This window comes from Equus przewalskii, chromosome 6 (assembly GCF_037783145.1).
Source record: "Equus przewalskii isolate Varuska chromosome 6, EquPr2, whole genome shotgun sequence".
NCBI lineage: Eukaryota > Metazoa > Chordata > Mammalia > Perissodactyla > Equidae > Equus > Equus przewalskii.
The window spans coordinates 61,906,038-61,932,048 of record NC_091836.1 but is presented as its reverse complement, the minus strand read 5'-3'; the positions used below and the strand labels follow the sequence as shown (position 1 = coordinate 61,932,048).

Below are 26,011 nucleotides of genomic sequence, written 5' to 3'. Positions count from 1 at the left end.
AGATTATAGGACAAGCAAAGAAGCAAGAAAATGTGTTATATAACTGGGAGGAAAAAAAAAAAAATAGACACACAATATAGGTATAGTCAGGAGTTTTAAAAGATGTAAAATGAGATCTTCCAGTTAAGGTGTGACTAAATGTTATGAACTTTAACCATGGTTACAGGTGGCTAAAATTCTTGGTAAGAAGAGAAGGGAAAATAATCTATCAATATGAATAAAAACTTAACATATTTCCTATCTTTGACTCAGATATTCTCTTTCTAGGAATCTATCTTAAAAATTAATGCAAACTTTAGGTAAAGCTTTATCCTTAAAGATATTCATTATATTAATTTATAAATTATAAATAATAATTATATTTTAATTATAATTCATAACAGTGAAAAGTAGAAAACTAAAATACCCATACATGAGGAATGATTGACATAATCATTGAAAATATTTATATAAAATTTTAAATAACATTAAGCAAAAAAAATTGTGTATATCTTATATGTACCAAACCACAAGAGAAAATGCATGCATAGGAAGAAAGAATAGATGGAAATTTATAAAAATATTAACAGTGATGTTATCTTTGGGTACTTGGGTGTGGGATTCTGCATGTTTTTTTATTTTCTTGTTTAACTTTCTTTTTAGCATTTTCCAAGTTTGGCACAGTAAACATATATCAATCATTATAAAATAGTGCTATTAAAAAAAGAGAAAGAGAAGAGAGTTTTGGTGGAGGGGAAAGTGGAAATGGTGTTTAAGGATTGGTTCTGAGCTTTTTCTTTCAAAAGTGGAGGAGCAAACAGGAAGCTACTATGAACAGACTAGGGTTTGACTTGATTGTTTTTATCTAGAGTCTTTCTCAGGATATGTACTATGGCAGGATCTCTTCCCAGAGCCTTTGCTGGGGACAGTTTCATGAGATATCGCAATCATCCTAGCTCTTGTGTGCCCATGTATTGCACACATGCAATTCCTGCTATTCTTATGTATTCCAGGTGACATTTGCAGTACTGAAATGTAAGAGACACTGCTAAACATAAAGCTTAAAAATTGTAGAGTGAGAAAGAAATATTTGTTGGGATCAGATTTAAGAGCTTAATTAAATTAAAATTTCCTAGTGAGTTTGTCTATATACACAGGAGATGTCCATGCATTTTTTTTTTGAGATACGGTGAAAGTAAAGATAGAAGTGGGTGAGTGGGAAGTATGGTGGGGTGGGAGGAGGTGGAAGAGGTATAATCTTACAGGGTTATGCCCAGAGTGATACATCAGGAGACCTGATGGTTGTCCATAATGACAAGAAAGCAGATTAAAGTCTGTAATAGCCTAGAGGGTGGATTTAAGTTTTATACACCTTCTTGTCTTCATCCTCCCAACACTTAGGCCTGATAAAACCCATGGGAAAAGCTATTTTGTTTTGTGATTGACATATGGCCCTGCAGTAATCCTGAGATGATTTTAATATATGGCTTCTATGGGAAAAGATGCTTCAGTAGCATTTCAATCAATCTATAATAACATACTGATGCCTATCCTAAATCCTATGCTATTTTAAATGCTATGGGAGTTACAAAGAAAGGATGCATCCTGCCTTCTGGGGACCACAGTCAGTTTGGAGAACATCGTTATACTTACAATACATGGCAGCATAGATGAGAAGTGTTAGGCAGAGAAAATTAAATAAGATACTCAGATAATAGGTAACTGATAGTATTTGAATCACTGTAGAGACTATTGGAGGAATACAATTATTACATTTTATAATCTCAAAAGGAGACAGCTTTTTTCCTACAGAAACTGGAAATGATACTTACGAGGCACACAGGAGCCAAATTTGTCAGGGAACTCAGATATCAAGTCGTCATTGATCCGATCCTTCATGGGGCCCAGGATAATCACTGGCCGGGTATAGTTTACTGCAGAGAAGGAAGGGAAGATGCAGATGAGGAGAAAGACTTGGAAATGACTACAAAACTGTCCTGCAAGGGTGATTCTTAAGGCGAAATTGCCAAACAGTAAGAACTGCTGAGGGCATTACTTCATGGAATAAATTGCCCAGACAGCCTTGCATAGGGAAGTTTATGTTTAACACTGTAGGCTGGCTATGCCTACTTTCTGGAATTTGCTAACAGGGAAAAGCAACTGCAGTCTCTGTCAATGAAAGGAAACATTTGGAGGGGGTTTGCTTACTCTTAGGTTATGCCCACACAATGTCAAAACAACTACTGAATTTAGTCAATTGAGTGGGAGAAAAAAGATTCCAAAGCAGCTATTTGACCATTGTTCAGACAATGATTTTAAAAAGTAATTGTTAGTGGTAATGATACCTTATGCTTTTATAATTTTTTTCCTCGGCTCAAAATACTCTCCACACTCTGCTGGGGTTTTCCCAATTCCTTTGTATCATGGAGTTAGGAGGAACTCTAAAATTCATTTGGTACAATGCCTCATCGAATGCTTGAATTTTCTCTGCAATATCATTGTCAATAGCTAGTAGCCTCTGTATAAGGCTTCCCAGAAAAGGAAAAGCAGCCCACAGATGGCCTGTGTCTTAGGACAGGTCTCCTAGAAAGCCCTTCTCAATACTGAGCTGATGTCAGTCTCCCAGGAGATTTTATCCATCGGCCATAGAGGTGGGGCTCTTTACTGATTTGGATGCGCTCCTTCCCATTAAGGATCACTCATCTGGAGGGCTGCTCCATTCTCTTGGGAGCTGTCATTGCCCATGCTTTGAAAGGGAAAAAGTTTGTTTGTTCATAGGGCCAAAGAGAGAGCAAGTTCTGGTTGAGTATTAAGCAGAGTTTATTTTCTAGTCCTCCAAACTTTCCCTCCTGTAATGGTGTCACTTGTTGTGGCTTGGAAGTCAGAAACCAGAGCACAGTGGGAAACTTACTTTCCTGCCTTGTGACAGGCTCATAAGAAAGAATGAAGTCTTCTTGCCCTCCTGAGAAGAGAAGAAAGAAAAATTACAGTGGACTAACAACCAGTCATATGCCACAGCTACAAGCCCTGCTCTGAAATACAGGAAACAGACACAGTTAAGAGTTAATTTTCCTTGCTTTCTCTCCTTGAACCAACCCCAAATCCCTTCATCCTCATAAAACTCTTAACACTGGGGCTGGCCCAGTGGCGCAGCGGATAAGTGCGCACGTTCTGCTTCAGCGGCCCGGGGTTCGCCGGTTTGGATCCCGGGTGTGGACATGGCACCGCTTGGCACGCCATGCTGTGGTAGGCGTCCCACATATAAAGTAGAGGAAGATGGGCAAGGACGTTAGCTCAGGGCCCGGCTTCCTCGCGAAAAGAGGAGGTTGGCAGCAGTTAGCTCAGGGCTAATCTTCCTCAAAAAAACAAAACAAAACAAAACAAAACAACACTGTTACACTGTCAGGTTATTGACAGTCATAACTCTAAGTAACTACTGGAGGCTAGATACCTGCAGCTCAGCAGGGCAGTGACCTATGAGACTGCTTTCCGTCTGACACTGAGAAATGGAGTGCCACGGCCTCTACACTACGCATCATTACTTAAAGGAAACTGTTTAGTTCAAGGAGAGGGTCCATCCAATAGTTTGTTGCCACATTATCAGAATTTCTGGACCTTTTATTTCATCTTCTATTTCGCAAAGAAGCTCATTGTTCAAAGACAAGTGTCTGCTAGTTTCATTTATGATACAACATCTTCATCAGTATATACTACAGGACACTGAGGATTCTGCTCTAAGGATAATTCGTCAGAAAAATGCTGAGTCAACTCAAGAAGATAAAAAACTGAGGAGGACTCTAAATCACTGGTAATAATTGCTGCTAAATCTAGCCTTGAAACTTTGGAAAGAGAACTAAGGAAGACAATGTAGTAACAGCGTCAGCCCTTCCACTGTTATTTGCCCCAAGCTTTCTGATTCACAGTGGGCCTCAATTCTACAAATAACCACGGAAAGTAAGTTGGTTTTAGGCAATCATTTTTTCAGTCATCTGTTTTATCCAATTGAAGAACCAGGCATGAGATTAGCTTGTGTCAGCTGCAAACCCAGAAGGGTCTACTCTTTTATGTGCATTAGGGCTAGGACTGACTTTCCTTTGGTGGAGAAATAGTTTAGGGTTGTTGAAAAGGACTTCCCGTCTGCTGTTCTATAGAGGAGGGGTATCACATGAGGCAGTTTCTCCTGAAACCAAAGGGCAGCGACTCTCATTGCTTTGTCTCCTCATCACTCCTGAAACACTTCCGCAGCCTGTCAATGCCACGTGCTCCTCCTTCAATAGCCAGAGCATCATGTGAGGTGAGTTCATTTCATAAAAGGAGTTAATATCACAGACACTTTTGATAGTGAGAATGATTTCAGGAAAGTAAGCAATACGAGGATAAAGCTGTGAAGTGCAGATGTCTTCCCTGGAGACTGGGCAGCTGGAGTGGGGTGGGGTTGGGGGTGTCTTACTTTTTCAAGAATGAGAAATGGCACCAGGCCTATGTCACATCCTACCTTACCCTCAAGCAGGGCCTACTCTCAAAGTGGCACTGCTATGCCAAGCTACTTCCTAAAGGCCCAGAGAATGGGCCTTGATTCTCCTTCTAAGTGGCAGTTACTCGTAGCTGCCCCAGAAGTGTTCAGGGGACATTTCCACATCTGGGCAGGGGTTTGGTATATGAAGAGTCAGATTCAATTTTTTTTTTATTCAGGAAAAAGTGATTCCATTTTAATAAGCTAAACTACTGAAATTTATAGAAGCTAGGCCAATAAACAAATAAATGAAGGTGACTGATTGCTAAATCCCAGTTATCTAAAGCCTGAGATACATAGAGGTCATAGGAATTCAGAAGATATGGGTAAAAATGGTGGCAAAAAAGCATAGCTCTAGGGATAGAAGCATGGCAGACTAACATGGCAGTGTTAGACTGTAACTTTACAGGGAAATCTCCGTGGAATGAGCAATATGTGAGAGGAGAATCCAGACCATGGCATAACAAAGGTTTTAAGCATCAGGTGATACTTATGCCTCTCCACTAGACTGGGAACTCCATAAAGACAGAGATCAATGAGTTTGCATTATGATTTTAGTGGTAGGAAACAGGCCGAGCAGTGAGGCCAAAGATAGGTTCTACTTTGTGCTTCTACCTTTATGCTTTCACTTTGGGAAGTGTAGTTTTCTCTAAATAAATATAATATGTCATGTTCCCATAGGAGTCTCTTTGCAATGACCTTGCAAATCATTCTGATGGGACATTCTAAAGGCAAACCTTAAATAAGACAGTTGGTGTCAGTACATATAATTTGTGATTCAGAAAACTAAGACAAAGCAACATGGATTTGATTAACTTTGTTAGGGAGTTCTGTCGTTCTTTGTTTATCTGTTGCTTGCTGGTTTGCTTTCTAACTTACAAAAGGCACTGGTTCTTGTTCAGAGCAGTAAGACTGGCAGACAGCAGTGGCAGAATCCCTTGAGTCAAGGCCCACTCCGATTCTAAAGACCCTGTGACAATCAGGTACTGTGTAAGGAAGTCTACAGGAAAGCTACGGTGGCCGCTGTTACATAATAGCTGTGAACTCAGCACCTTAAACCAGTTTTCACTTTCAGGTTCAAGAATGACAAGCTCTGTGGTTAATGGGAAGGAGATAAGAGGGGGAGGAAAAAAAAGTCACAGCAATGAAGGAAAGATAATTCATGTTTGTATGGCACTTTCGAGGCCATGACGGGCTTTCACATCCATTGGCTTTGATTTTTCCCAGCCATTTCATTTGAGGTAGGTGTGCTGACGATCCCATTTTACAGATGAAGAAGCTGAGGCTGAGAGACGTTAATGGGGCCTGTTTCCTCAGTTAGTACAAAGTGGAGTCAAGATTTAACTATGGAGTTATCTTTTTTGACTCCTTGTTGAGTATATTACATTGTCTCAAAAAGGCCAGAGATGTAGAATTCTCTGTGGGGGCTGGGATGCAGGGGCCAACCTTACAAATGAACAAAGGATGGGTGGCACAGATAGATAGAGCTGCACCTGGATCAGAGTAACTGAGAGGCCAGAAGGTGCTCCATCTGCAAACACGAACTTAAAAAAAATGCTGCCATGTCATCTCCATAAAATAGTCATTCTTAGTAGTTTTTCTATTTTTTGCTCAGGAGGTGTTGGCACTTAGAAATAACAGCTGACAACAAGGTATAAAATATTACTTGGTCTTGTTTTGGCAACTGCATGGCTGAAAGTGGGAGAGCAGCACAGTGCTGTGTGTGGACGTCCGCAGCTGCCAGAGACTTAGCTGAGGACTTTGTAACTGCCTCCATGAGACACTTTGTGTTTAAACTGGAAGCAAGTCTCAATGAGATGTTCAGAGTAAGACCCTAATATGCCCTCGTGATAGAGAAGAGCAAATTACTGTTTTTTACGAATTTTTGGAAACTGGAAAACAGACAGGAGGGAAGTGGAGACCACTGGTGGTACATTTAATGTTCTAAATTTTGTATTTAGTGCCTGCATTTGATGATTATTAAGGATAATTAGGTTCTTAGAGCCATCCTTTGAATATTAGTGCTAAGAAAGGGTTTGGAATTCATGGTGTTCATAAATAGAAAGTGTGTAGCACATGTTGCCACTCCCCCATTCCATGCCCTTCACAGGCATCACAAATTGATCATTGCCCACATTAGCGCTAAGCCTCAACTTGGCCTGAATACTTCTCAACACAGCTGTCCAGGCAGCTATTACCATTGGTCAGAGTTGGAGTCTTGATTAAAATCTACTTGCCATCTCTGTTCTAACCCAAGCTACTCATTTTACATAGGAGAGACCTGAGGTTCAAAGACATTGATTAATTTCTTCAAGGTCACGTAGTGAATTAGTGGTTCAGTGTCTTGCTAGGACGTGCAGAGGATTAAATCAGTTAATACACATTGATTTCTTAAAATTAGGCTTAGTACATTGTTAAGGCTATATAAATGTTGCTTCTTATGTTAATTTGATAGTATGGAATGGTTGACATATACTAGATAAAATGTGAAAAGGCTTGGATTACAAACTACAGGGAAGAGTGAAAATGCATAGGATTCAGCATTAAAATGTCTTGGTTGGACTTGCAGTGACACTGTATTAATGAGGTATGTAGACTCTTGGAGCTTCAGCTTCCTCACCTGTAAAATAGAGTATTAATATAAGATATATCTCATAGTTTTGTTGCAGAAATCAAATGAGATAATAGATGTAATGAAAAATTGCTTTGTACAGGCTAAAGAACCAGAGGAGATATAAGGGCAATATTAAGAAGAGTTGAGAAAGGAGAAGAATACGGGTGCCATTTTGACTGATTTCAGCGGGAAAGTCTTGAGCCTCCTCATTTCAGCACCTCAATTTCACTTAGATGATTTCTTTAAGATCTTTGTTTTAAAAATCCTTCCATAACTGATGACTATCAACGGGTTAGAAGGATAGTTATCAGCTCCCTCATACCCATAATGATATAAAGGGCTTTACTGAGCTTTTAGGAAGACAGGTGTTGAGCTGTAAAGATTTGCAAGGCCTCCATTATACCTACATGGTCTTTACCACCTCCAACTACAAGGACAATTGAAAGGTAAGATACAAAACAATCACAAATCAAGCCTGCACTTTACTACTTTGTTGACAGACAGAAATCTGGAATTACCACATATTAAGATAGTTTTGAGGTGGTATTTTGCATAATTAGACAATGTGCACAGTAATAAACTGCATTTTAGCTAGTGCTTAATATAGTTGGACTTTGAAAAAACAATTATTCTATAATACTTGAGATGGTGCAACAAATGTCTGAGCTATGTACTAGAAATTGAGTCTCGTTTAAATGCATGTGTGTGTATCTCAGGAAACATATGAGGCTTTCAAGCAGGGTTGGCACAATATACAACTCCAGGATGCAGTGTGAATGTGCCCCCTGGAGTTGTGAAACACAGTGACCTGGGCCTTTGTTTCTAACCACTGACCATTTTTTAAGCCATTTTGCCCCCAGAGTGGACATGGAATGGTGTTAAGAGTAAAAAATAACACCTAGACATCAGTGAAAAGAGGGTCTTTTTTGTATTTGTTTATATTGCTAGTCACAAAACATAAAAGTTAGTCGTGATTACAGCAAAAGCCAAGAATTCAATAGAAAAATGCAGCCTATTTTGATTTCAAAGATGGCACTTTCTGGAAACCATGTCTGTGCAAACCCTCTGTGCCTTTTGTCATGCCACTGCCCTTCCAGAAAGTTTCTTCCTCAAATTATGTAGCAAGTGCCTCATCCTTCCAAAGCTCAGCTCAAAGGCCACTTTCTCTTTGAGTCAGCTCTGAAGCCCCATTATTCTTGGGCCAGACTTTTATCCTAGAAACTGCCAGGCTTTGTGCATTTGTTATTTATTGATCTCTCTCTCCCACTATATGTATGCTGAGTTCCACAGCTGGTTGAGATTCATATTGGGTCTCATGGTGCCTATGAGGAGAGCATGACGTGTAATAGGAGCCAGGTGAATAAATAAATATTCTCTAATTCCTCATATTTCCATCTTGGAGAAAGAAATATCATTTTTTCCTCTAAGCTGTGACAAAGATTCTCACTCTAGTTCATTTATAAAGAAACCAATCTGAATGGCGACCTTCTAGAAGCTCACCTGAGACCCAAACCAATACAGATTATTAGACTCCATATTTGCTCTAGTAATATTATAGAGACCAGTTCCATCTACTATCTTCTCAGAGATAATTCAAGCTGCTGGCAAGTGCTTCCTTTATTCACTCAATAAACATTTATGTGCACTGACTATTTGAGAGTGAAAAGAATTATTGATGTCATCTTGGAGTAGCATTACCAAAACTTGTCAAGCAGCTGAAAGTCTTGTCCTAATTTTTATAACAATCATTCTAGGAAGAACATTCCCACTTCTGAAAGAGAAAAGAGAGAGGTCTCTAAAATATTCTAAAAAAGATTTCCAAAGGAAAAGGTAATTCTTATTTATACTTTCCATAAAAGGGATTGAAAGAACGAGGTATGATGTGCTCCCTTTCCATACCTGTGTCTCCAGGATGGAAGCATAACACTTAAAAATTGAAAACTGAACATCAAAGAAACGAGGGCCATTTGTCTCCATGAAACCCAACAAAGAAGTTATACTTTTCCTTATACTAAGTGGGGGGTACCTCAGGTATCAGAAGACAATCTTTGGTCACTTCTCGGCTTGCTTTCTTGCTTTAAAACAAAATGAAGAGAGAGGGGAGGCAAATGTTTTCCCAAGTTGGACTAATCATAAAATTATGAGTAGGAAAAATGTAAAATGTTAAGGATCATGTTGAGAACAAGAACCCTTTAATTTCTTTCATCATAAGACTTGTCATTCTGTTGGGTAAGAAATTAGGTGGTTCAATATTATTTCATTAGTCAAGGGTATCTCATGGTAATTTTTTCTCATTTCATTCTGTGGTATGTTTCATCTCCCTCCCCTGGCCTCTACCTCCATGTGCCGTCTTTCTTCTTTTGTGCGTTTTTCTACTTTCCACCAATCTGATTCTCCAAAGCCTTTCTCAAGATCCAAACTGAATTTGTCATACTCCAAGAACACTATTTGGCACTCCACCTCAAAAAGGCATGGTTTTATAAAGTACCATGCTATATAATGCGAAAACAAAAAGTATTCTAGTTTTCACTTAATACAATATTGAAGGAAAAAAAACCCCCGAACCAATTTCTGTCTTGGTATCTGTGGATCATTAGTATCGGCCCTGCAGATTTCTAATATCCCTGTCAATTGCTTTTTGAGTAACCCATTTCACTAAGGAGCATAAATAAATATTATAGAAATTGTAAGGATCCCAGTAATAATATCTACCTATGTTAGCCACCAAAAGCCAGTAAGTAAGTGGTAAGGAACCACAAGAACGGATCAAAAGGATGTGCTTGGTGTTTGGTGAATATTTTTATAACTAAGCAAATGGCTTGAGGTGACCAAACAAAGACCAGAGGTAATTTTTAAGTAATTACCTACCTTTTCAGTTAAGCTTTCTGATCCAAGATTTGTTCACTTTAAAAAAAACCGGAGTTCCTTCGACATTAGAGAATGAAACTTTTTCATCCCTTCCCAACCATCAAAAATATGAAGCTGGATATATCATCATATCTATCTTAAAATAGTAATCAACGAGAGAAGAGATAGAAAAGGTCCATGCTCAATTTAAAAGGAACACTGTAATTTATAAATATTTTTCTTGTAAACGGGAGCCAGGAACAGAAATGAACAGGCAAAATGAGAAGGAAAATAAAACCATGACTTTTCAGCCCTCCTGTAGGGAGTCTAAACTATTTTGGGGGGCGGAATGTCAAAATCCACCAGGGTGAACTTTTCCTGCACCTTCTCTGGGAGAATTGCATCATCAGGCCACAGCCATCTGAGATTGGAATTGTTGATTAGCAAGACTACCACTGATGGCACCAATCACATGAGTCCACCAATGGCCCTAGTATCTTTTGTATCTTTCCACATCAAATGGTGATTTCATTTCAAGCCATTTGCTTTGGATGAGGATGACAAAGAATTGAAATTGAAAAACAGCAAGTGAAAAACAACAGCAAAAATCTGAAATGACCACCACAGGCAATGGGGCAATTGCAAAGAAAAGAACCGCAAACCAAAGCAGTCACTTACGGTAGCTACTTTCGCTATCGCTGGCATTAGAAGAAACATGTTCTGCAAGAACAGCACAGCAAATTAAAGAGATACCAAGCACTGGAGAGCAGCCAGAACTTAAAGGAATACATTCATGCAAGGCTACTAGAAACGTGAGCAGAAGGCAAGTCAAAGGCCGCAGAGGAGACTGCATTAAGAAAACTCAGATAAGATAAAGAAGATGAAAACTTTATCTCCATTTTACAGGAAACTGCTACTTGATTGCTGTATTTTCTTTTTAGCAAACAGGAAAGTGTCTTCAGTTACAAAATGTATAATGTCAACCTAAGTATTTTTCTTTTTATAAGTACTTTGACCCATTCGTATAGGTCTGATTTTCCAGATCTGTGTTATGAAGGTCAAGATGTCTCAGCTGGATGTTTCTTGCCTGTAAATTCAGGACCTTCTAGTGTGTAGACAGCGTTTTCTTGCAGGCTTTTGTTTCTCTCTTTTAGCCTTTAGGCGTTTTGCAGGAATATTTCAAATTGCCCGTTGATGCTTGGAATCCCTTGCCTTTTATTTCTATTTAAATACTCCCTGAACCTATTCTTGGGGATGGAAATGGATTGTTGAAGGTCTTTCCTGCTTCAGAACGAGTAGAAAATCTTTGAGGAAGAAATGAGTCATTGAAAAATGTTTCATGCATCAGTTCAATATTTCCTGTTTTTATTTTAAGATCCTTCCTTGGATAGCTGTTGGGTTCCAGTGGAGGAACAGGCAGGAGGTAAATGGTCTGATACCAACACAGGTCCTGGCACAAAGTGTGTTTTTAATTCATGTTGAATGACTTGCTAGTACAGTGATATTTCAAACTGTTTTTTTCATAAAAATACAGTTTAGCTAACACAACAGGGATGTATTGGTTATGTGCCAGAATTAGAGCTTTTAGTTCCAAAATCATTTCTTTTCATCTGTACTATTTATTAAGTTATAGAAAATAAATTCCTCAACTTACCAACTTCTTAGTATATCAGGTTAATTAAATGAAGAATACGCGACTGCTTGATGTCTGAAGCTCATTAGCAATAACTTCAACTTTTTAAAAAGTGACATCTGTTGCACATTTTTAGGAAAAGGAAAAGAATATATAACATCATTCTTTAACAGTAAAAAAGTGCTTTAAAATGTATTTTATATTATAGATTCTTGCCAATTGGATGGATCAGTTTTCTTTTTTTAGCTTTATTGAGGCATAACTGACAAATAAAATGGTAATATATTTAAAGTGTACAATGTGATAATTTCCTACATGTATACATTGTGAAAGGATTCCCACAATCAAGTTAATTAACACATTCTGGATGGATTAGTCTTAGAGCATGAAACTAATGAAAATAAAAGCATGAGTTCAGTTCACACGAAGCATTCCTCTTTGTGTTGGTGTATAACCAGAATTACATTGCTGATTTAGGCGCACATTTTATAAGTGCAAAGGGGCACTAGGGAAAGAAGTGTGGATGAATCAGTGCAAATTTGTTTTCTGTTACTGACAAGAAAGTCAAGCCACACATCAATAATAGCGTATCTTCATGTACATGATTACCTTAAGTATCTTGATTTGGAGATGACAGGGTTTTTTGTTTTTGATTTTTACTTTTAAAATAATTTAGAGTGAAGCTACCATGCAGTGTTTTATTTAACAATCGATCTCTCTTGGCATCAGGATATAGTACAACAGAATTTTTCAATTTTGTAGATAAAGAGAAACTGAAAATATGTTCTAGCTAAAGTCCAAACTATGACTAACAATAGCATTAGTAGGCAAATAACTTTACTTAGTGAAATCTGTTCACTTTTTAAAGAGTAAACAAACATGTGCACATTCTGGATTTAAAAGGGCATCACTGATATTTTTGACACTCCAGCAGCAACTGCTTTTTAGTCATGTTCATTTATTACCAATATATTAAAATGCTTCTTTCTCCTCCCTCCCCAACTGAAAATTTAGAAACTCTCTTGTGGTACCTGATGCTATCCAGATAATGTTGAAATCAATATTTGAACTTCAACGACTAATTCAAGAAAAATTTCATGACATATTCCATATAGAGTCTCAAAGATAAAGTTTTCATCTTTAAGGAGAAAAATAGTTACTCTTGGTCAGATTTTGTTTTCTGTATATACATATCTAAAGGAAAAGTCGAAATTAACAATTTGAAGGATGAAGGGTATCACTACGCAGGGTTACGTAAACAGCTCTTGAAAACAAAGTCCAGCTCAATGTTATTTTGTTTTATACAAATGAAATGAACAGCTTCTAAAAATGTTGCCCATAGCTGTTAAATTAAAACAAAACAAACCAAAAAAGTGAACATGTGATACAGTTGTGAAAGACACAAAAATCTGTTTTTATTTCATTGGTGCCTACACAATGGAGTTAGTATTGAAAAAAATCATAGTACGCTATATTAATACAGAGGATTATTAGTTTTTATTGCTCAGTGCAATGAGACAGACTAAAGGCATTAATAACTAGAAAATTTAAAAGTTTAATATATTTTATTTTCCACTCTATACTAGAAAATGAAGACCTGATTATGTAACGCAGCTAATAAATCACTGATAGGAAAACATATTAATACATATCTAAAATTTTATCATACAAACGTTTCAAGCAGGATCACTGCAAGTCAGAAAAAAAATCAATCAAAGTTAATAACAAAGAAGTATTCATGGAAGATCAAATAGCTTAATATTTACTTTTTGAGAATGCATGTTTCCTTTAACTATAAAAATAGCTCCTTTATTAATAGCAAAGAACAACCCAATTATGGAATTTGGCAAGTTCATTAAATACGTCTAGGTGAAAAGGCAGAAGAAAGAACATAAAGTACATTTCTGCTTTCCTGTTCTAGAACATTTCGCTCACCCTTTCTTTCAACATGGCTCCTTGCTCTCTGGGAGGTATTAGGCGGCAGAGCAAGTGATGCCACGATTGGCATCAAGACCATGTTGGTCATTTCACACGGTCAGAAAGGGAAGGTGTGAACTGCAACAGAAGTTACAGCGCCTGACACACTTTGCTTTTAAATGCTGACATGCAGAACAAAACGGTTGAAAATTACTTTGTAGGAGCATTCACAGCTAGGTAACAAATAAAACTCGTATCTTGTGCATGCTAGGAGTGAAAGACCCTCAAGAAAAGGAACAAAAGCCAAACTCAAAAGGAAAGGAAAAGAAAAGAAAAGTTACAGTGACCATTCCTGGGAACTTACTCAGAGTCTTTGTTCCATAACCGTCGTCACCTAATCCGGGGATGTCCTGCATGGAAGTCCCCAGAGAGAGCAATGAGAGAGGAAGAACAGCCACGGAAGAGGAAGGAAGAAGTCAGTGGAGTTGAAATGGATACTACCATGACAGACCATGTTGCCTAAGCAATCTGGATCCCACTCTCTCTTCTTTTGAAGAAACTTTGACCCCAAACTCCCTGGGCTGAGACTCAAGGATTTGTAAAACAATTCGAAAAGTTTAAGCAGAAGATCGTTACAAAAAAGAGAAAGATTCAGTGAATGCCATTTTTGCCCATTGTTAATGTTGCCACAGAAATGTCACTTAGGGCAATGATCTGCTCCAAGTTTCCTGACAAATTCTTAGATTTAGTGTACACCAACACAAGCTCGCTGCTCAGTAAGTAAGTGTTTAATATTGGGAGGGAAAGAGTGAACAAATGCTAGTAATCAATGTAGGCAAGTTAATCGCTCCCAATCGGTTAGCATTCCAAAAAATATATGTGGCAATGGAATCCAATATTTCTGTCCAGAAAAGAATTTGTCTCAAGCCCTAGAGAGTTGCATGATAGAAAAGGCAAACCAGACGCAGTGCTGGTCACAGATAAACACTGTTTGGAAGCCAAGTCCCAGCTTCCTCAATTCCCTCTCCAATGCATTTTGCAAAGAAGAGCCACATCAAGGGAAGGATCCAGACTGCAGCCAAACACTGGTCACAGTAGTAAGCCCTGACCTGCCTGCCTGCCGTGTTTGTTTGCCTAGGCGTGTGGCGTGGGGGAGCCTACATCATGCGTGTTGCCCGTGAAGGATTTTTTTCTCTTGTGTTGCATGTGACATTTTCTTCGAGAATCTACTTACGTTCAGGATCACTGGTTTCCTGCTCACTCTGCTCCTTGTTCTTGTAGAATGGGAATTTTCGTGAAAAGATGAAGCTCTTTTTACGCTTGTCATTGAATGACTGTGAAGGAGAAAAGGCATGGGGCAAAAACAGGGGACGTCTAATTGTTGTCACACTCATGCTGACAAAACAACTAGTTTGTAAAAGCAGAGAGCTGTAGTGACGCAAGTGGATAGTCTAAAGAGGCGCCAGAGGGTCCCTAAAGGTGGATTTTATTTTCAAGGAGTGTAAATTCTGAATGATGACACCTTGGAAAAATTGTCTCCTGATTAAAAGACTGGTTGCAGATAAATGGTGATGGAGGAAAAGAGTATTAAATTGGAAGACCCAGAGGCTTTGTCTGGCTCTAAAACTTGCTAGTCCATCACCTTAGGCAGGTAACTGAATCTCTCTGAACCTCAGTATCTTCTTTATCTGCATAACGATGATAGCAGCTCTTAGGTTGTGAGACTCATATAAAGAAAGCAGTATAAACATAGAGTGTTATACAGACGTCATCTTTATCATCGTCATTGTCATCAGGTAGAAAAGACTTTACTAGGACACTAGACACATTGGTGTCTACTTATCTTTTTAAATAACTTGAATTTGAGTTACTTCAGCTTGATTTAGTTAAAACCACACAGAGAAATGTGTAGATTTATGGTATATGATAATTATAGTTTCACACACAGATATATGATTATTATGGTTTAATATTTTCATTCAAAAGAGATTTTAAAGCTAGTGGAGCCCCAAGCCCTCATTTATAGACAAGGGGCCAGAGGCCCAGAGAGGTTGAGTCCCTTATCAATGGCACAGAGTTAGCTGGTGACAGTCAGGACACCAAAACAGATTTAACCAGAATCTGTTAAAATTCTTGCCAAGGAGGTATTAACTTGATATTCACTCAAGCAAGGGAGATATAATGGTCACTTATCTATATTCTGATATGAGAAAAAATAACGGAAGATGGACAGTTCTTAAAAATGTAAACCACTCTGTTAGCTTAAAGGAGGCTGAATTTAAAATAGTACAGATATACATAATATAATACATATATTAGAACTTATTCATTCAAGTGAATATCAGATGCTTGTCTAGAAGACTCCTCAAGAAAATTTCATTTATTCCCACTGTTGCTGTTACGTAAGTGCTTTCTGGAACTCTTCTTTGGGAAATATGTTCACAGTTATTTTATAAGCTATAAGCCATGCAAGTCTTAGTAATTTCATATTCATGTATAATTTAAAAAATATATTTCATCAACTTGATTATCATCCTTAATTTGACTGATTTGGGTCTGAGGGTCATTCTCCAAGGAACAAGATTTTTTACCACATAGGTATTAAAATGAGCGTGCCAAAGACTGAAAGTAATTTGACAAGGGTATTCTAAAAGAGTACTGGCAATGGCAGCTGGTAAGAAGAAATGTGGAGCCAGCAGGGTGACTACTTAGAGGAAAAGCACTTGTTTGATGTACATATGTTTGCCCACTGGTGGGAGTCAGTTATGTGCCCTTGGGGATTTGAAGCTTGACGAAATGGTATAAATAACTTATTTTCTTTGTACACTCATGCACTCCTATATCAAACAGCCATTTTGGTAGTCATGTTTATTTAGGAAATAAAGTACTAAAATGTTGGTGCTGTCAATCATGACTTTTTTAGTTACTAGGAACTTCCACCAAAGTCAGTGGGGCTTAATTTTATGTACCATTAAGAAGGCTTTAAGAAAAACAATAAATCAAATATTTAATGTTTTGAAATTAGTGGACACGTTTTATACTTCATAGTCAAGGTCTAGAAACACATTCTCAGGGGAAAAAATGAAGAATCACTTCAGAATTTATTACTTTACTGACAGCACTTATGTTCAATATAGTTTTATCAGAATTTGTATTTGAGATTGGTGTCCAAAAGACAAGGCTGGAAATTCCGCCCAAATTTTCCCAGTTAAAAAATAGTAAGTCCTTAAAAGAACATTAAATATTCTTGCATCACTCCAGTTTCATGCCACTTTTACATTTCAAGCATATTTAAACTTCAGTAACTGAAAATAAAACAAAAAAATATCATGTAAGAAGTAATGACACGTGATATTGCAAGATATGTTAGACATTTAATTTCAACATTACAAATGACTTGTCATGCAAAAAAAAATTTACAAATTTTCATGCAAACACAAAACAATGCCAAGAGGAGCAAAGCTGGGGGTTAAAATGTAGACACAAATGGACAATGTGGAAGCCTTGGAGGGCCAAAGTGGGGCCACATGCAAACCACTCATTTAAATTGTCTCACAGGGTCGAAGGAAAATGAAAATGTGTTGTCTGTGATTAATTCTTTTATCTTTTAAAAGAAAGAGCTATAATGTGTTAACGTTTCCCAAGTATGAAAATGTTGTGTATCATGAGTCATCTGATTGGGATATAATAATATTTAGCACCACGCTTTTTAAAAGAATAGAAAATACATAATAATTCTTCAAAAATAAAATTATCTAATCTATCAGTCCTATTTTCCAAAGCCATTTCGTGCTGGAATTAAAGAGAAAGTAGTATAATCATCCATGGTTACAATGCCTTACATTTATGGACACAAAACCAAATCACAACTTCAATTCATATAGATTTAAAAGTCACACATTTAGGCTCTTAGTTAGACATTTCAACTATAAGAGGTTATATATGGTTTACAATGATCTAACGCTATTCTTTATTTTTTATTAGACATGTAGCATACCATTATATAAGCTTTTTTATTGCTGTTAATTTTTTCTTTTAATTTCGAAATGGAAAATCTGTTACATGAGTGTTAGGTGAGAATAATAAATTAGCACTTTTACTATTTATAGAACACAAGGCATTAACGCAAGTGAAGGCTGGTTTATAGCTCTATTAATCATCATTGATCAATGTTATTTTTTCTCTAAATTACACTATCTTAAATTCCGATCCATCACTTTCATGGCAGGAAACTTCTGTGAATAGAGACTTTGAAAATACCAACCATATGTGACAAGGGGCAAGTTGGCAAATTTAAGAATTCCATTTTGGGATTTGACCTGAATTATTGAGTTCTTATGAACAAAAGAGACACAACAATAATTAACATTTACTGAGCACTAATTATGTGTCAGGCTTGGTTCTAAAAGCTCTCCGTGTGCTAATCTCCACACTAATGATGAGGTTGGTACCATCGTTATTGCCATATTACAGATGAGGAAACTGAAGTTTACAAATCTTCTATTACTTGCCCAGAGTCACAAGGTGGTGAGCAATAAAGTCAGGATTTGGATTTGCAAATATTCCTGGTTACAATTATAGCTGTTCTTACGAGCAAGAAAAGTTTCTACAACCCAAGCCTATTTCAAATTTATGTTTAAAATTATTAGCATTTGACTCTCATGATACCATAATCTGTCATCATTCCCACAGTTTCTCTGCTTGGCAATTATTTATTTAAGGTATTAGATGCTATTGGCTTCAACAATATTTTTGGGGGTTAGCCTGCTACAATTTTTTTGATAGCCATTTATGTTTTTGAGGGCTCTATTCGATGGTTCTTGTTGTTATAATAATGCAAAAAGAAATAAAATATAAAAAATTTCAGTGGACATGTTATGAATGGCAATTAAAAGGTAATTAATTGCCCACAACAGGCAAATTTGTAGAGACAAAGTAGATTAGTGGTTGGTTAGGGCTGGAGGTAGGGGATACAGAGAGTGGGAAGTGATAGCTAATGGGTATGGTGTTAGTTTTACGGGAGATGAAAATGTTCTAAAATTAGATTGTGATGATTGCATAACCCTATGAATACACTAAAAAACACTGAATTGTACACTTGAAGTGGGTGAATTGTATACTATGTGAATTATATCTCAATAAAGCCATTAACAAAGAAAAGTAACCCCTCCCCAATCCCCGCACCATGGGATGAGAAGAAACAACCACAGCATGTTTTTGTTTTCATTTGGTATAAATTTTTTATCTTTAATCGAATGAGAGGAAACCACCCTTCCCAACCCTTGCAATCAATCAGATAAACATTCCTTGTTTATCTGATTCTGTTGTGTCTCTGTTAAATGAATACCTTTCATGTTGTGACAGACATTAGAACACCCATACCAGGAGTCAGTATATTATCACTGTCACTCAGAAGTCTCTAAGTTGTTAGGTCAAATGGCATGAAATTGCCCAGCCCGACCCCAAGATGTAATGGCAATGGTGAACTGGCTTAAGATGAAATACACACTTTATGAAGAAATAAAGAAAACAAAACAAGAAACTCAAATTGCTCCTTCTTCCACTCTAATCCCATGTTTTCAAAGACACTTGAGTGAATCTTGATGTATTTTTAGCCTTTCATCCAGAAAACTTTAAAACATGTTTTAGTTTTTCTTCTCATCTTCCTGTTCTAATTTTTCAAGCTTCAAATGTTTCATAGTTCTAAAATGTCACCCTCGTGATATGAAAGTTCTCTGAGCAGAATTTAGATTTAACTTTATACTGAGCTCAGATACACCTTTTTTGGGTGGCTTCCTTATCTTTTATAATGCTTCTTTCCTCTTAAGTAATTCTTGTCTCCCCTCATCTAAAATAATTGTGTTCCCTTTGGGAAGTTGTTACTGTAAATTTGGGCCACCACTTTGTATTATGCATATCTTGTTTTCATATAGAAAAGAAGAGAATTTTGAAACAAGAGAGGTTTAAAACAAGTAATAATGTGACAGAGGTTGTTAAAGGAAAGACAAGTTGGCTTGAGATATATCTGTTCCCAGAAATGTGTCTGTATGAATGCGTGTATACATATATGTGTCTGTAACATCGTCCAATTCAAAAAGGATTTCTTTTGCAATCCTAAGGAATTAATGGATCTAGGCACTGAGCATCAACAGCTGGCAACATCATATACACACAAAAGACAGTCAGATGATATGTGCCTGCTGATGGGAAAACAAAATATTACTACAATGTAGTTCTGTAAACCTCTACTCACAAAAGAAAAGAAAAGAAAGGAAAAGAAAAGAAAACCCTCCTCTCTCCAATGAATCTGAATCTAATCAAACCTTTAGGTCCAACTATCAGTTTACAGAGATAGAGGATAGAGAAACACAATAAATTATACTATAAGGGAAATCTGGAGCAAACTCCACGAGACAAGTGACCTGGATTCTTTGATATAAAAATTGAAAGAAGGGGCTGGCCTGGTGATGTAGCTGTTAAGTTTGTGCCCTCCACTTCAGTGGCCTGGGGTTCACAGGTTCGGATCTTGGGCACGGACCTACACACCACTCATCAAGCTGTGCTGTGGCAGTGTCTCACATACAAAATAGAGGACAATTGGCATGGATGTCAGCTCAGCGACAATTTTCCTCACCAAAAAAAAAAAAAAGAAAGAAAAAGAAAACAAACAAAAAATGAGGCAAAACATAGATCAGAAGAGACTTAAGATGGATCAACAAATTGCAATAGACTTCATTCCTGGTTCAAACAAACAAACTGTAAAACAAAGAAAAAAAGCAACAAAAAAGAATTTATGATATTTATGAGCCAATTTGAGAACTGAAAAAAGACCGGATATTTGTTAATACAGTAATTGTTAGTTTTTATGTGTGATAGTGGCATTGTGGTCATGTCATATTGAAATATTTACAGTTTAAATAATTTGACACATTGAATTTGCTTCAAAAAATATGGGAGGAACACAGTACTCTGACTATCTACCTCTAGAATATATTCTAAAGATAGAATTGTAAAGAAATCTTGAACTTCACTTAATAGGTTTATTATTAGTTGAATTCTGAAAACATTTGCTGTGTAAGTAATGAACAAATGAGTAAATACATGGATGTTGCTGGAAAACAGGGTTGTCATTGTGAAAGAAGGATGAGGTAGAAATGTAGAAGGGAGGAAAGAGAGGAAGAATTTTATGATGGTGAATAGTAGTTGGAGGCATCTGATATAAACTTATGATTTTCTTAAAAAGTTTATTTCCTCTCTCTGTCTATTAAAGGAGCCTAAATGTAATGATACTCTAGGGGCAAAAAGCACACCTGGTGCTCAGATTTTGTCTTCTAAGTACCATTTTCCACAAAAAGGAACTAGTATTTTGTTTGAGAAATGGCCAATTCCATGAACAGGGAAAGTATAAGGTGAGTCTGAAACATTTTGTTGGACTGGAAAGTAAGAAGTACCAAACACAAACACGAAAACAATACAAAATTAAAGAACCCTAAAACTAATGATGGCATGTTAAAAGGACACTGAAGCCAGTTTAAAAGGGATCACACCAGCCAAAACTAGACAATTTGAACATGAAAATGAATAATGATGGTTATGGAGTATAAGACATCGAATTAAAAAAGAAATTCATGAGTCCAAAAATATCTAAATTAAGAAATTAAAAATGGGAAGAAGAGAAAGCTCTTCAATACAGTAGAATACCAATTAATAACTATAGAAGGAATGATAAAGTCAGGAAATCACCATTTTTCAACTACCATAATAATAATTAATGCAGGCAAGAATCATCAATGGTTGCTAAACTATTGATTGAAAGTTTGCTGGGGAACAGAACACTTATCTTCTCACAGATTATTTAATTATGAAAAAGGTGGGTAAATATGCGTTTATAGTGGAGTAATCTGGCAGATACCGCCTTAACAAGTGATCAAATTTAGCATCGCCAAATAGTGGGATAACCTTTCACCATGTGCCTCCTGATGGAAAGTGTTGAGAAGTAAACAATATCACTTATGCAGTATTTCTGCCAAAAATGTATTAGCTGAAACTAACCATGAAGAAATAATTAGGCAAACTAAAATTGAGACATCCTCTTAAAATATCTCAATGTCATGAAAAACATAAAAAGCTAAAGAACCATTCTAGATTCTAGATTAATCTAAAAGAGATTAAGATAATAGGACAAACGAAATGCAATGTGTGAATTGCATTCATGTATGGATTGAATTCAGGATCAGAACAAAAAAAACGTCATAATTTCTACAACTTCCTCTCAAAATAGTTCAGGGGATATATATTAAAAAATCTATCTTCTCATATACATATCTCATAGATATTCTCATATCTCATATATTTAAAAATATATGAAACAAAATTGTAAGTAATTGTTGAAGTTGGGTGGTAGGTACGAGTTCATAATTCTATTTCTTCTAAATTTTTATATGTTTGAAATTTTTCATAATAACGTACTTTGACTTGTAACTTACACCATACACCAAAATTATCTACAGATAGTTGCAGATCTAAACGTAAAAGCTCAAACTATAAAATTTCTAGAAGAAAATATAAAATATATTTGTAATCTGAGGTAGGCAAAGATTTCTTGGATAGAACATAAAAGCACAAATGATAAATAAAACAACTGGTAAATTAGATTTCATCAAAGTTAAAAACTTTTGCTCTTCCAAAGAGGCCATCAAGAAAATGAAAAGGCAAGGGACAAACTCAGAAACAATATTTACAGTATATATATCTAACAAAGGATTTTTATTCTGAATATTTAAGAACTCCTACAATTGAACAATAAAAAGAAAAATGATCCAATAAAAAGTAGGCAAAAGACTTGATTGTACACAACTTAAGATATACAAATGGCCAATAAACATATGAGAAACATCGTTAGTTATCAGAGAAATGGAAATTTAAGCCAAAACTAGATACACTTCATACCCACTAGAGTGGCTAAAATTAAAAAGACTAACAATATTAGGTGTTGGTAAGAATGTGAAGCAAGTGGAACTCTCATATAAATTGTTGGCGGGAATGCAAAATGGTACAGCCACTTTGAAAAATAGTTTGGCAGTATCTTATAAAGTTAATCCTATAGCTAATTTACAATCCAGAAATTCATCCCTAGATATTTACTCAAGAGAAAAACATACGTTCACAAAAAAGTGTCTACAAGAATGTTCATAATTACCCTAAACTAGAAATAACCTAATGTCCATCAGCAGGTAAATTGATAAACTATGGTATATTGATACAGTGGAAAGCTACTCAGCAATAAAAAGGACTGAATTACTGATACAAGCAACAACATGGATGAATCTTAAAAGCATTATGCTGAGTGTGAGAAGGCAGACACAGAAGAATATTTATACATGATTCCAATCATAAGAAGTTCTAAAACAGGCAAAACTAAGCTATGGTAGTAGCAATCAAATCAGTGGTTGAGGAGTTAAGAACTATGTCCTATCCATCTTTATCATGGTTAGATCCATGACACCTCCCCCAAATATATTTCCAGCCTAGGCTACTCTCCTAAAGATAGATCTTCTATATCTTGACTTGGGTGGTGGTTATAAAAACCTTTCCCCTTTGTTCAACTTGTGAACACTGATACATCATAAAGGTTATGCTCAGGTGTTCTACCCAAAGCTGTCACAGTGAATGCCACTCATTTTTATATATTTCCTTCCTACTGCATTATGATCTCAGAGCAGGTACCACATCACTTTCCTTTCTGTATCTGCAGGATCTAGAGCATGCTAGGTACTCAATAAATATTCATCAAATGAATGCATGAACCAAAGTGTTGAGTGATGATTCCCACTGGGACTATGGGGACAAAGTTTTGGCAAAAAAAGAAGAAGGAGCAGGAGGAGGAGGAGAAACAATGAATATCTGGAGAAAAGCAGACGAAGTAATGGAAGAATAAGAACCATATGAGTAATATGTATTTTTTTATTGCATTTCTCCACAGTTATTATCACTCAGAATTTTTCTCATTAATTTCATCTTATAATTCTGCTTTATCAATGATCTGCTTTAGTTTTAGTTGCTGTTTATTACTAGTAATAAAAATGTGGTGGCTCAGCTATTTGCTTGTATGCATTTCTGCATAGTACCACGTTTTCAGCTCTATGGTCCATAATTATCCAATTAGTCAATGGAAAAGTTTAAAAGATTTTAGTAGTATTCACAATAAAATCTACCATTTAGTTTTCTTGTTCTGACTTTTTTCCCTAACTTTTGTTCCTTTTCCTGACTAAAAAGTTTAGTTTGTTAAAAATGCTTTTTTTACTAATAAATGAAGCATGCCTCTTTTAGGAAAAATTTGAAGGAAATTGACAAAAAAAGTTACTTGTCATCCTAATTCTGAGAAACAAATCATCTTTAGTATTACTGTTTCTTTGCTTTAAAAAATTTTTATTCTGTTTAAATTTGGTTGTGTTATATGGTCTATAGAATTTAAAATTCTGATTTGTTTTTATTTACTATTATAACATATAGTAAAGTGTTATGCGAAAGGGCTTTGAAATTTAGCTGTATGATTTTAGGAACGTTGTTTACTCTCTGAGCCTCAGTTGTGAGTATTTAAATGTGATAATGTATAAAAACTCTTATCATAATGCCTGGCACTTAGTAAAATTCAATAAACAGAAGCCAATTATTTTAATGGTAACAGAAACACATTCTGACATCATTAGAGGGTCTTTGGAAGCCTCAGCTTTAATGAATGCATAACACTGGAATGAAATTAAAAATTAATAACAAAAAGAAATTTGGGAAATCCCCAAGTATGTGGAAATTTATAAAAATACTCTCCAAACTAACCAAAGGCTCAGAGAAGAAATGATATGAGAAATCAAAAATACTTTTTAGATAAGTGAGAATAAAGACACAAGGTACCAAAACTTATGGGATGCAGCTAAAGCAGTGTTACAGGGAAACTGATAGCTGTAAATGATTATATTAAAAAAGATCTCAAATCAATACTCTAATATTCCACCTTAGGAAAGTGGAAAAAGAAGATCAAACTAAACCTAAAGCAATCAGCAAAAGGTAATAATAAAGATTAGAGCAAAAATTAATGAACTAGAGAATAGAAAAATGATAAAGAAAAATCAACAAAACCAAAAGTTTGTTCTTTGAAAAGATTAACAAAATTGACAAACCATTAGCTAGATTGTCCAAGAAAAAAATAGAGAAGTCTCATTACTAAAATTAGGAATGAAAGAGGAGATATTACTATTGAATTTACAGAAGTGAAAAGAATTATAAGAGAATACTATGAAAAATTGTATACCAATAAATTAGATAACTTAGATGAAGTGGAAAAAATTTCTAGAAAAACACAAACTACCAAAACTGACTCAAGAACAAATAGAACTCTGAACAGACCCATAATAAATAAAGAGATTGAATTAGCAATTTAAATAATTATCACAAAGAAAAGCCCAGGCCCAGATGGCTTCACTGGTAGACTCCACCAAAAATATTTTAAAAACCAACCAAACAAAAACCCAAAAAACCAATTCTTCACAAACTTATCCAAGAGATAGAAGAGGGAACACTCTCAAACTCATTCCAGGAGGTCATCGTTACCCAGATACCAATACTAGAAAAGACTTCACAAGAAAAGAAGACCAATATATCTTGTAAACATAATGACAACTTAATATTTCATCAATTGAATTTACCACAGGTGGCTTAAACATTCCTATATTATGGGACACTTCTGTAGTTTTCCATTCTTAAGTACTCTACATTGCAATGAATATAACACTTTTTGTATTTCAAATTATTTCCTTGGGATAGATTTATAGAAGTTGAATTATTGAGTTAAAAATTATGGATAGCTAAAAAAATTTTGACACGTTGCCAAATTGCTTTCAAAATGATCGGTACTAATTGACGTTTCTACCAGAAACCATTTATTCTTAATTTATAATTGGTCTCAGTGATGAGTCCTGACTGCTTTTTTTCCTTCTAACACCCCCTATAACTCTCTTAATTACCCCATTATAATGTAAGGCTTCTATTAAAAAGCTATATTTTAATCCTGTTAGTCAAGAGCAAGATTTATTTAATCAAGTTATAAGAGAACACTGACACATCCTACAATCGAAAAATTAAGTTCTGATTTTTCACTATCAAATTCTCTTCTTGAAGACTAACTTTTCTAAGAGGGATTATTTGCCACAAAAGTATAAACTTCTTTACATTAAAATACGAGGCTCTGAGACAATAAAAAAATTATGAAAATGATGTATTTACAATTCAGGGCATAATATCCAGAAACATATTGAAATAACTGGAGCTTGGAATATTGTAGCAGCCCTACTCTAATCAATGGAAAAGGAAGACTTTGATTTCCGCCATCATCTATTACTGTTGACAAGTGTTCTCTTAATGGCCTGGAGATTCTTTCAAACTTGTTCCTGATTTTTTCTTCTGAGGTTGAGGGAGGAAGGTTATCATTCTGGATGTAGGGCTTAGGCACTAG

The 26,011-nt window shown here is 36.0% G+C and overlaps 1 protein-coding gene across 48 annotated transcripts in view; it reads right to left on the bottom strand.

Moving 5' to 3' along the window:
- The window catches only part of DLG2 (discs large MAGUK scaffold protein 2), a 1,822,408-nt gene that overhangs the window by 14,698 nt on the left and 1,781,699 nt on the right, over nucleotides 1-26,011 (bottom strand). For 21 of the 48 annotated variants that reach the window (XM_070625668.1, XM_070625660.1, XM_070625669.1 and 18 more), the window contains 3 exons: nucleotides 14,738-14,837; nucleotides 2,891-2,941; nucleotides 1,812-1,913 (listed from right to left, as the gene is read on the bottom strand). In XM_070625668.1, the coding sequence (XP_070481769.1) occupies nucleotides 1,812-1,913; nucleotides 2,891-2,941; nucleotides 14,738-14,837 (253 nt within the window). Of the gene's footprint in view, nucleotides 1-1,811; nucleotides 1,914-2,890; nucleotides 2,942-5,371; nucleotides 7,113-10,631; nucleotides 10,674-10,944; nucleotides 13,276-13,867; nucleotides 13,914-14,737; nucleotides 16,809-26,011 lie in introns of those variants that run through there. The other 27 variants (XM_070625663.1, XM_070625662.1, XM_070625670.1 and 24 more) reach the window with 7 other exon arrangements.